Source organism: Sinocyclocheilus rhinocerous, unplaced genomic scaffold (assembly GCF_001515625.1).
Source record: "Sinocyclocheilus rhinocerous isolate Xijiao unplaced genomic scaffold, SAMN03320098_v1.1 scaffold432, whole genome shotgun sequence".
NCBI lineage: Eukaryota > Metazoa > Chordata > Actinopteri > Cypriniformes > Cyprinidae > Sinocyclocheilus > Sinocyclocheilus rhinocerous.
The window spans coordinates 1,907,480-1,920,693 of NW_015627225.1; the positions used below are offsets into that span (position 1 = coordinate 1,907,480).

The following is a 13,214-nucleotide window of genomic DNA, read 5'->3' on the forward strand; positions in this document are numbered from 1 at the left end:
GCCTTAACTCAACAAATCGGCTTCTCCGTTTATCGTCCCCTGCCAAACACCCTCTATTACCAACACAATAAAAAACAAAACAAAACAGGAACAGAAAAAAACTCAGGACATTCCTGAACATTCATTAGATTTTTTTGAATTACATTTTTTTTCCATTTTATATTCTTGGTTGAAACTTAGTAAACTTTTTTTTTTTTTTTTTCCCTCAGAAGGTAATGAGACTTGTACTGACTAGTGGCCAATTAACCAACAATGGAACATCCACTGAGAAGGTGACGATCATTTCACGTCCTGACTGGATGGTTTCAGCTCCAATAAAGAGAAGGTGGGGGGTTAACAGAGAAATGAGGGGGGAAACTGCCTATACAGGATCCGGGGCACTAGAACCCAATGATTTAAAAGAACAAAAAAAAAATCAATATTGTAGTAAGAGAGAAGCAAAGCCATGTGCTTGGACTGTAAAATCAGATGTTGTTTTTCTAAAAAAAAAACAACAAAAAAAAAAAACAACAATTTAGGAGAAAAAGAGGCAGCAGAACAAAAACGGGACCCAAAAAACAAAAAAAAACAACAAAAAAAAAGTGAGAAGTATTGGGTTCACTATTAGAATCCTATAGAATTAAGTTGTAGTCCTATGAATAATCGTGTCATTTCTTTTACTACAAGTTCGAAGTAAGTCTTTTAGGTCAACAGAAATCAAAGAAGAGTCTTCATTTAGTTTCTTTTTTCCTCTTTTTGAATCCTTGGTTAAATCTTTCCCCAAAATAATTTCTGAAAATATCTGGTTGTAAGATTGGGGAGAGAAATAGGGCCTGTCAGTCTTTTGCCCAAAGCAGTGCTTGTTACTTCACACGTCCTTGGCGATCCTGGAAAAGAGAATGAATAAAACAACTGTAAACAAAGCATGCTGGGAGGACATTTTGAAAGAAAATTCTGTAAAGACTGGGTCTTTAAACTATTTTAAAAGACATTTCTTGGGAAAAATAATATATATATATATATATTCGATGCAGCCCTAAAATAAATAAATAATGATTAATACGGTTTTACTTAGAAGTCAATGCCTTTTTTTAAAGTACTCTTCAAAAGTTGGAGGTAATTACTTGATCTCCATTTATTTGATCAAATACAGTAAATCTGCATCGTGAAATATTACTAGAATTTATCAAATTTTCTATTATAATACATTTTAAAATGTAATGTGTTCCTATGATGGCAAAGCTGAATTTTCAGCAGCGACTACTCCAGCTTTCAGTGTTACACAATTCTTCAGAAATCATTCAAATATGCAGATTTACTGCTCAAGAAACATTTCAACTAGAAATATAACATTTTTTACAAAGAAACAGTAATCATTTTCCCAGGATTCTTTTAAATTTGTTAACTTTTAAAAAGTTTTTCAAAGTAGTAATTACATTCAAAACAATGAAGAATAAAAAAAAACTTTACCGTTACATGACCAGTAGGTTATTAATCAAATTAAATTCAAAAATAAATCTCAAATCTATATCTATCTGTATCTATTACTCCCACACCCTTGTAAGGAAAATTTATAACATTGTTAAATGATTTAACAACATCTTTTATTATGTGCCTACTGACAAGTCTCGTCAACTTTAAGGTGTTTTAACATACCTAATGGCTGGGCCTGCTGAAACTAACAGAAATTAAACCCATTATTTACAAGCTGACAGATACTCTAATTTACAAGCATGCCGATAGATAGAGTAGGTTGATATGAACAAAGATTGAATCTGCAAGATGCATCACCTGCATTCTGTAGTGGCTCCGACTGGAGTTACTGGAGTATGGGTCACTCCCCTGAACCTCCACCTGCCCAAAAGAGAAATACCATTTTAAATCAAATGCTCTTGAAATACCAACCATTATTCAAATGACAGAGACTGACAATATTTGTATTTTAATAAGTAATGACATTTTTCCAAGACAAGCATAACCAGAACATCCAGACATCTATATCCACTATTTCTCCAGTCATATTACAACTAGTTGTGCAACATGTTAATAAAATCAAAATTACAAATGACATCCACTTAGGCCTGGGCGATAAAACGGTATAGGTATTTATCGACGGTACACCATCGATAAAGATAGAAAAAATTTTCAATATAGCGCTCAATATAGGCACGTGCTATGAGTGACAGCACACACGAGCACATGCTGAAATGAGTGCTGTGCCTGCCGGTGATGAGGAGATTGTGAATAAAAAATGAATAGTCGAATTTGAAAATTAACATTTGGATCTGAATGCAAAAATTGTAGTCGAATGTTAGGTGTGCGTCAGGGAACGTCATCAGCGGTGCATGAGATGCGGTGATGATGTAAGTGACGTTGTTGCATTTTAATGCTTTGTTAGTCTAGCCCACGAGATGCACCGTTGCTGCGTTATTCATTCAAAATATTCGAGAAATATAGCAGCTCAATGCATAGAAGATCTTGATTAGGTTAAAACCGAAACCAAGCCATTCACACAGAACGCATATTCAGCACATTTTCTAGACGGACAACTATGACTGCTGCACTCGCGTCTCACACAAAGTTAAAACGGTTTAAACATTTAGAAAACACGTCGCGAATTTGTGGAGGTTTATTCCTTTTCACTGTGTCCTAATCATTTTTTTAATGCCATCTGTGTGATGGGCGATTCGGCTGTTTGTATTAAGCAATGCATACATAATGCCGTTTTGTTCATAATTGTTTATGCAATTTACGAAATCATATTTGATTTAGATATGTTAATTTAGACATTATGCACTTTTTTTGAAGACAGGTAAGTTATTTCATTGCATTTAATGCGCTGCATTACTTTGCTCATTGCGCCCTCCTGTGGCCTCGGGAAACAAGCCAAAAGCTTCCGTAAGACTTATTAATCTGCATATAAAACATTAGAAAGGAGATGTTTAATTTTTATTTTGTGTTTGACTGTTAAAACAAAAAAATATGTTGTTTGTCTCAATAAAATGGGTTAGTTTAAAAACACAGTGGTTAAATTTAAAGTTTTTTTTCTATTGCTCCGTTTTAAAAAAGGTTAGCCTATTAAAAGTGTCAATTATCGATACCGAACGATATGAAACATTATAACGTTGATACATTTTTTAGCTATATCGCCCAGCCCTACATCCACTCTAAGATTTACTGGAGACTGAAGGGTGCAAACTCTGAAACAGTGATCTCTTATTCTGACAGTTGTTCCGCACTAAAAACAACAACAACAATGAAAATTCTGGTTTTCCAAGCCAACCTTAAACAAGTCTGTATTCAATGTAGGGACATGAGGGGAAACCACAGTGCCACCATTTGTTAGGAAGGACAACAAAAGTAAACAAAGATGTAATTAAACAATTTCACTTCAAGGTGTTCTTTTTATGAAGTATTATTTCAGTAAACAATACTTCACAAAGCAATTACATCTTATTCAAACAGAAGAACTGTCTTGCTAAAAACATTCAGTGAGCTAAACTGGTGATGTCAGCCCACGTATACAGAAAGAACTGTAATATGAACTCTCTATTCTGGAGCTTTACAGCCATAATTCATGTAGTCCACATAACCATGGAAAATAAATGAATTCCCTAAAAATACCTTTGTTCTGCTACAACAGCACCACACAATCACATGGCAGAAAAACCATTAGTGTCGACACTATACAAAGCAGAACGGTGGATATCTGGGCTGGGCTTTCATTTGATTCAACAGATAATTATGTGCTGTCCGGCAACTCTGTAAATGCCGTTCACCACACTAAACGAGTACACTAGGGCTGCACGATAAAATCGCATGCGATTGTCATTCACATCTCGTCAGTAAAGCCAGTTCGCAGACTAATCGCATGCGATAATGAACACGATATTGCGTAGCTTGTCAGTGATCTACGGCTCTGTGTAGTAAATGCCGCTCCATCTGAAAGCATGTGATGGAGATTTACTACTAATCACAGAACCGGCTTTACTGGCGAGATGCGCATGACAATCGCATGCGATTTATTGTGCAGCCCTAGAGTACACTTTATATGCTTATTGTGCATTGTACACCATGTGACCCCGAGCCAAATATACACACACTATAATAAACTATAAAGACACAGCAAAGAGACAGACAGCATAAAAACACTAAATTATATAAAAATAAAATAAAAAAAAACAGAATAAAGGTGATCACACCCATATATTACTTAAGCATGCTCCTTTTATGTATCATTTAAAATCTTTTCATACTATTTGGCTTGTGGGGGAAAAAAAACAAACTTGTATGCATTTGTTTGGTCAAATCTGAAATATGGACATGCAACATCAAAATGCTGCTCAAATAACTTGAGAATTGATGTGGCAAAAAAAAAAAAGGAAAAATACCTTAAAACAAACACAGATGTTCTCTTGCAGTGATAAACAGTAACTCAAATTTGTAGATGTTATCTTACTAATAAATAAACAACTTAGCTGAGAGAGAAAAATGAGATTTTAATTCTAATTACATTTTTAAAGTCCAGTAACGCCACAGCAAGAGGTAAAATGGATAGTTCACGCAACAACAAAAAATAAAAATAAAAAAATTATAATTTACTCATGTCATTTAAAACCTGTGACTTCCTTCCACAGAAATTCTTTCCAAATATTTTTTTAAAGAATTGTTTCACTTATTTTTGCCCATACAATAATAATAACAACAATAACAAAAAAGAACAAACTTTTGTTCAACAGAAATTCACATAGGTTTGGAACGACATGACAGTGAGTAAATGATGAAAATTTAATTGTCATGTGAACTACCCTTTTAAGGGGACTCCGCAAATGATGGGAGAACAACTTATGTATACTACCACAAAATCTGCATTTCCATTACCTGTAGCAACAATATGCAACATTTAAGGTTGCATTTTCCAAACAACATTTTGTTTTTTTCATCATATCCTTATGTAAATGGGTATGTGACAGAAAATTTTACTATGCTTTTGAATTGGATAAACTCAAAGTAGGGCTGGACGATATGGCCAAAATTGATATCACGATATATTTCTTAATTTCAGTCGATACGATATAATTCCGATATCGTTATGAACACTATTTATCTGAAATAGAAATCTTTTGTAACATTATAAATGCCTTTATCATCACTTTTGATCAATTTTAAGCATCCTTGCTAAATAAAAGTATAATTTCTATAATTTCTTTCCCAAAAAAAATAATAAAAATTATACTGAATGGAATAGTGTATAATGTTACAAAAGCTTTTTATTTCAGATAAATGCTGATCTTTGGATCTTTCTATTCATCAAAGAATCCTGAAAAAAAAATGTACTCAACTGTTTTAAATATTGATAATCAGCAAATCAGCATATTAGAATGATTTCTGAAGATCATGTGACACTGAAGACTGGAGTAATGATGCTGAAAATTTACCTATGTATGATCACAGGAATAAATTACATTTTAAAATCTATTCAAATAGAAAGCAATTTTAAATAGTAAAAATATTTCAACATTTTACTGTTTTTGCTGTACTTTGGATCAAATAAATGCAGCCTTGGTGAGCAGAAGAGAATTCTTAAAAAAAAAAAAAAAACCCAACATTAAAAATCTTACTGTTCAAAAACTTTTGACTGGTAGTGTAGGCTGATTATTCTTATAGATTGAAACAAATGTGCTTCAGCCAGAAAAAAAAGGGTATGAAAAGTGCTCCGAGTCGCTGCAGAAAACCAAAAAATTGAACAATAACAAAAACTGGAAATGTTGCTGGAGATGGGCTTATTTAAAATGAAAACTCATTCTCTGCCAGCAGGAGGCGCTTTTAGAGTGATAAAACTAGCGGTTTCTCCAGTAATGGCTGTAATCAAAGCAGCTCCGCTCATGAATGCTACTTTTATCAGATCAAATGAAAATGCCATCGAAACTTTTCTGAAGACAGTCAATTCCCTTCAGAGATACATTCATATAAAACACCCGCGCTGTGTTATGAATTTGAAACGTGCAGTGCTCATGTTTATTCAACGAAGTCAAACGGCACAAATAAATCAATGTATGGGAAACTGGTAATGTATATCGAAATATCGGAAATGTGTTTATTGAAAACAATTATATCGCGATACATATTGATATTGAATTATTGTCCAGCCCTAACTCAAAGTAAACTATTCCAAGAGCATAAATAAATTCATAATATCAAAAAGACAAAATATTGAACAACAGTGGTCCTAACATTTCAAAACTGACATCAGCAAAGGAACTCTGAAGAACTGGGGAAAAAAAAGAAAAAAAAAAAATCAGCTTTATATTCCTGATGGAGCTACGTCATGGCAGATTACCTTTTTTACACTCTCCTCCTCTTCCTGGCGTTTCTCGTAGTGTGAAAAGTCGTCAAAAATGGAGGTGGTGTGCTTGTAACTTGCGATGATCTTCAAAACCTGACGCGCCTTATCCAGCGGAACCTCCTGTGTGTCTCGGGAGTTGGTCACCGGCTTATTCTCGTTGTTTTCCAGACGAATGTGCCTCAGTTGGCTGTTGGGAACGTCCTTCACAAAGATCCAGCGCACATCGAAGCGGCCCTTCCACTTGTCCTGCGACCACACACCCGCACAAGTGTTGTAGTCCACGGGTGAACGCATCTCGGCCACGCCGCAGAAGTGCCCACTACCATTCACGCTGAAGAGCAGGTAGAGCGGCCCTTTGTTGGCCAGCGAACGGTAAGCAGCGTCCAGACGCTTATTGCCATGTTCTGTGCTGCACCAGATATTGTACTTAATGGAGCGATGGATGTCGTCCTCAGAGTAGCTCTTGATGATGAAGACGCGACCATGCTTAGGGTTCCAGTCGAAGTCCTTGGGATTGTAGTTGTTCACCATGCGCAGTTTCTCCAGAACTGGGTGGGGCTCTGATGGCACAACAACACCACCCATTCCTGAATTGGGAGGGGATTGGCCAGGTCCGCCCACTGCGTCCCCAAAGCCATTGGCACGGTTACGCGGGGGCACCCAGCGGGTCGGCTGGGAGGGTTGGGTAGCAGGAGGGCCCTGGGAGAGTGGAGGTGGGACAGCACCAGGCTGGCCACCTGGAGAAAGAGGGTGCTGGCCGAGTTGACCGGTGGGTGGCACTAGCTGTCCGTTGCTGAGGGGCAGCTGCGGCACCCCGCCGGCAGTAGCACCTGGTTGAGGAGACGACTGATTGGGCGGCTGTCCATTAGTGGGCAGGGAAGTCTGCTGTGGGGCTGCTGGTTTAGGCATAGTCCCCTTGTTGTCCCAAGTCCCAATATCCATGTTATGTTTGATGGGAGGTGGCGGCAGACTCGTCCCGCCAAGTCCCCCCTTGGTTTTCAGCTTAGGCTGCGGCTTGGCCGGCTTGCTGGCAATGTCCGCCCAAGACGCAGTTTTCGCAGGAGCCATGGAGGCGGAAGCCATGGTGGGAGCTGCAGACACCTGACTCAATGGCCCTCCAGGAAGTCCAGAACCAACAACTTTGGGTGCCATGTCCCCAGCCCCAATCTTAAGCCCCGCCATGCCCTGATCCAAGCTATTCATGCCCACGGCCTTGTTGAGCGGCTCGTTGGCTGCAAAGGGAGACGGTCCGTCAATCATAGCACCTCCTAGCGTGCTAGGAGCATAGGCGTAACTGCTGCTGTAACCTGAGCTCTGTGTGGACTGTCCCTGAGAGCTGCTGTTCCCCCAGGCAGGGAAGTCAATCCCACTGGGGAAGAAGTTGAAGCCGTGCTGTCCCAGGAAAGGGTTGCTCCCCAGTGCCCCGGACTGGCCGAACATGGCATCTGGGAGAAAGTGGTGCTCCCCATTGCTAAGCTGTCCATAAGAGGCCAGGTAAGGCATCGGGGGATCACCGCCTGTAGACCATGCCGCTTCGTTCAGCGAATAGGTAAAGCCTATCGAGGGGCTGTAGTAACTGGGCATGTAGGAGTCGGACATGGCCGTATAGGCATTGCTCTGCAAAAACAAGAACAACATATAAGTCTTCCTATTGAGCACAGTCAGTTGCACAGGCTGATAAAAGCAAGTAAACGAGTAAAACAAGTAAAAGTAAATACATGTGGGGGGTAAAATATTCACAAGTTTAAGTGCAACATTAGGGTAAAAGCAGCACCATTTCAATTATCTGTATTGTCATTAAATATTCTCTACTCTCCCTTGTCATTACGGCTGGTTCGAAAGAAAATGAAGCTGAATAAAATAAAGTGAGGTTAACAACAACCAAGTATGGTTTTCTTCTGCTTGAAGTTCAGATTACTACCTGCATTGCCAAAATTTCACTGGCCAATACAGTGTAAATGCCAAATCATGTCACAAATTTATATATTGAATAAATGCTGTTCTTTTGAACTTAAAATGTAATTTTAAAAAATCCAGAAAAATACAGTTTTCAGCATTGATAAGAAATGTCTCATGCGCAATAAATCAGCACATTACAAAGATTTCTGAAGGACCATATGACAATGAAGCTTAGAGTAATGGCTCCTGAAAATTCAGCACTGCCTTCAAAGTATTAAATTACAATTTAAAGTACATAAAAATAATTTTACTTATTTTAAATTGCAATAAAATATTAACTGTTTTCACTGTATTTTTGATTAAAAAAAAAAACAAAAAAACATCCCTCTTAAATCTTTAAACTCTCACAGAGACCTCAGGCCAGTAAGAACTTTATTGTTCAGCCCTGCTCACCATAACCTCAAGTGCACTGAAACTTTGTACTAAAAGACCTCCTCTGACATGCTGAGTATTGGGAAGAGAGCTTTGAGAAGATCATTTGGGACTGGTCATCCAGGCACACAGCCTGCTCATATTTTCAACACCAGCAATCAGCTTTGTGAGGGCAACAGTGGCACAGATTACCCACAAAAGATCCCAGCATTCCTTTGACAGGGTGAATACTAGACCCTTTATTCATCAGTGTCCCATTTTCCTTACAAGACATCCTTTGCCAGAACACCCGTTATTTCGGCATATATTAGTGCAATTAGTAAATTGGAGAATTTTTAATTTGATTAATTTCATTTGCAGCAGCGCAAACCTAATTATTGCTAATTATTTCATTCCTTAATCACCTTTCATCACTTCCTGGTGAACAGCTGCGCTGCATTTTGCACAATTTCCTATGACTCATCAACATGCAATACAATTTAGACAGCAACTAAATATCTGCCGGTGTCATATGTCAATATGTATGATGGATGACTTAACTAGGTCCACACACCTCTTTAAACAACTCTCATACAGTATTTGGCTGCAGCGTAGAGTGCCATAGTGACACCCTAATAAGAAAAAGTCTAGAGACCAGGATGCAATTACGGGCCATAATGAATCCTCAAGAGAATAGGCAACAAAAACAATTGCCCTGCTCTTTGTCTCTATGGGTTCCTTCTTTTGTTCAGCTCTGAAACAAGACCTACCTGTCTAGGCTGAGCGTTCAGGTAAGGCTCGAACTCATCATCGTTCAAAGTATCCTTTTGGGTAACAGCTCCGTTTTGCACTGGAAAGCAAAAGATACAGAAAGTTAGAGAACATACTCAATGTTTCTTTTTACAGCCGTCTAATGAAAAGGATGTAATAACTGTGATATCAGGCCAAAGCTGAATGTTTTATCTGGAAATTTTTCAAGTTATGGGTGCTTTCCAAGGCACAATACTAAAAGTCATGGTGCGTTCATTGTCCTCCAGGATGTTGGGAAGTCCTAATTAGAAACGTCAAATCCCTTTGGTTGGAGCAAGATGGATGTAATTTTTTTTCCAAAATAAAAGCAAGTTTTAAACTGTTTCTACAAAATGATAAATGAAGAATGTGCATCAGGTGTGTATTTGCATTTTATGATTTTTTTTTTCACCATTTTGAAAGGTGCTATACACTATATTCTTATATCTTAATTGTACAATACTAATCACATATTGCACATGCAACTTAGCAAATTTTATTGCAAATAAAGAATTTACATTAACAAATTTACTATCAGTTACAGACACTGTACCCACTGTCTACCACAACTCCTTACTGACACTTGCTGAAATTTGAGGTTCACAGAAAACCCCTTGTTTCCCCACTCAGAATTATGATTTTGCTGGCATTCACGTGCTTTCAACTTGTAAATATGATCTTTTCAACATGACTGGAACACACCATCAGATCAATGCACCTGGTGCTGAAATCAACATGTGGATGAAACACAGACTGTCATCAAACTTTAGTTTAAAAGAAATAGCTTGACTCAAACACAAAGTATCTCATCTTAAACAGAAAGTGCAATCTGACAAATCTATTTTCAGTCAGAGATACAAAACAAAGACAAATCCTCATTAAATACAAACATCAGAAAGACTCAAACACTCATTTTACTGAAGTGTCAGATGTTCCGTTATCACAGCCTAATTTATTTGAACATCAGAAATCAGCCAGTGATCTGATCTCCATAATAGTTAATTCACTGTCAGCACAACAACGAAGTCTTAAATGTCATTAATGTCTTAAAGTCTAGTACACTTAACTTACACAATATATACTATATATCATACTTGCCTGTACTGTTTTTATTATTTCCCCATCTTTTCTATCCCTGCGCGTCTCCTATAGTATCTTTCTTTAATAATCTATGCAAAACAACGGCAGTAACGCACTTCTAAATTGAAAACGGACTAAAATAAAAAACTAAAAGCTCTCACATCATATCCACGTGGTCATACGCAGTGATTCAACACGCAACTGGATTGTGAAAGGTTGACACACTGAGTGTGGTGCTGAAAATCCCCTCAACAGGTTCCTCTTGGTAGCATGCTTAAACCTCTGCCTCTTGACCACGGATAGAAATTATGATTCTAAGTACACGTGAGACATCTACAGCACTAAATTTGAAGAAAACACCTAAAAACAACATTCGCGCAGAGTGTAGGTGGTGTCCAGGTGTGTCACGCGTTTCGCTGTGTTCGGCCTCACTAACAGTTACTGTGCTAGGCGGCTAACTAGCGTGGGCTCCAAACACAAGCTCCCCTTACACATGTGAGAAACTAAAACCAACCATATTCTCTACCTTAAGACCCATTTCTCTTTTAATTCCACGTGGGATTGTTTTAAGCAGGTTTAAGTGGATGAATTATTAGCGGAATCGGTATGAAAACTCGGCCTGCTAACAGCAGCACCAGAACGACTCTTATTACAGCACAAAAACGGCATGGCGGCACAGCACCTACCTTTGTTTGCTTGGCCTTTCGGTCTCTGGATTGGGTCCAGGTGATTCATGAAGGAGTGAGTTTGGAGAGGAAAGAAGGAGAATAAACGAAGGTTTATATGAAGCTCAGGCCTGAACTCGCGCTGCGAGAGAGAAAAAACCCGCCTCGACGTCACTTCTGCTCAATGTTCACAAAGTGCCTCTGTTTACCTGCTCCAGAAGGCTGCTGGCTGACATTTCTCTCTCCCCGGAGCCTGTGTGTTAGACTGCGCGTTTGTTTGCGGGTTAAAGTCAACGGGAAATGTGTGTGTTTTTAAAGTCTTTGCGCCCGTCTCGCTCTCTCTCTCGCTACAGCTGCAGATCAGACACACAATGGCGGGCTGCAGTTCCTCCACACTTCAACATGGCCGAGCGGCCGCCGCACGTTTATCCACGGCGGTACAGCGCCACTCCACGGCTGGGAGGAGGCTGTGTATGTGTGATCTGCGGATTTACATTTACACATTTACACATTTGTGCTGCTACGCATGAAAAAGAGTTATTCCTTTTATACAATACATTTTTATATCCCGAACATTAATATCTAATATTTATAAAACACATGACAGCGGTGCTATGCGTAAAATAAGTTATTCCTTCTATAGACATATCATATATAGATTATATATAGTTATATATAATATTTAAAATACATAATTTAAAAATATATACAATTTTTAATTTTCTAATTCCTTTCCATTCATCTGGATGTGTTGGGTAGATTTTATGAATTATGTTGTATTAGCTTGTTTATTAGTTTAAAAAAAATCAGGCTGACATTGCAGAGCTTGATATGTTATCATCAACATTTAAAAAAATGTCTATATCAATGTAAAATATCAGTTGACACTCTCGTGTAAGCATCTCTCACTGCGCTAACTTTCCATTCTGTTAGGAACAAACCAAAGTTCCTTCTAAGGAATGATATGTTTTGGGCTGTTGAAGAGAATAAAGAAAAAAGATAAATAATTTTGTGTTGATATAACGAGTTTAAATTGTATTTGTGTGCTGTGTTTTATGAACCATTAAAACCCGAGTAGAAATAATATCTGCACTGTCACTTGTACGCCACTAGATGTCCGCATTATTATGCAGCTAATTGATATGAGTCAATCCATTGGCCAATACGAAGCATAGACTGATACGAAGCCAAGTCATGGCAGACGTGAACCAAAAGTAGGCGGCTTGCTACAGTACATGCTACTACTTCATTTGTTCTTTTCAAGAGCGACGTACTTCATTACATTTGTAAACAGAAAAAAGGCATTATTTGTAAGTGTTCACATGTAAGTTATAAGCTAATTCTCATTTTGTGAGATAGTGTGTCATGTTTGAGTGCGAGAAGTGTTATTATGCAGATGGCTAGTAGCACATATGATCTAGCAAATAATGAACAGTTGCCTTTACAGTGTGAAAATAAAAATGAAAAATAAAAATGCGAAGTAAAATTAGAAAATAATTAGCAAATGTAACAAAATCGAATAACATTCGTTAACTAGGCCTATAAGTTAACCTGGCCTAACAACAAAAATACTTTTATTAATCTAATTAATCACCATTTGCTAATACATTATTAAAATCAAACGTTGTATCTGTTAATATTATTTAATAGACTTGAGCTAACATGAACTAAAAAAAAATGAACAGTTGTGTTTTATTAACATTAACAAGAGCAATAGCCTAAATACCTAATGTACTGCTTGTTGTTACATTAATTGCATAGTTAACAGTAACTTGTGGTAATTGCATTAAATAACAGTAACTTATGAGACCTTATTCTGAAATCATGCTAAATACCGTATTGACCCGAATATAAGACGATGTTTTTTTCTTGGAAATACATCTGAAAAAACGTGGTCGTCTTATATTCAGGGTCTAGACTTTGACATGTCAATAATACACCCACAACAATAGGTGGCGCCAAAACCGCATAAAACGAGTGTGCCATGAAATACGTAATGTAATGCGTGCTGTAAAGATCGCGAGTAAAAACAAAAGAAAAAAAAA

At 37.7% G+C, this 13,214-nt stretch overlaps 1 protein-coding gene across 1 annotated transcript; it reads right to left on the reverse strand.

The window, feature by feature from the left end:
- Window positions 1–203: 203 nt before the first annotated feature.
- On the reverse strand, window positions 204–11,579 carry LOC107721611 (YTH domain-containing family protein 2-like). Its single transcript, XM_016529719.1, has 6 exons — window positions 11,379–11,579; window positions 11,191–11,215; window positions 9,406–9,485; window positions 6,320–7,942; window positions 1,771–1,833; window positions 204–866 (listed from the first exon to the last, which is right to left on the reverse strand). The coding sequence occupies exons 1-6, from the start codon at window positions 11,403–11,405 to the stop codon at window positions 843–845; spliced, it is 1,842 nt and encodes a 613-aa protein (XP_016385205.1). The 5' UTR covers window positions 11,406–11,579; the 3' UTR covers window positions 204–842.
- Window positions 11,580–13,214: the final 1,635 nt, after the last annotated feature.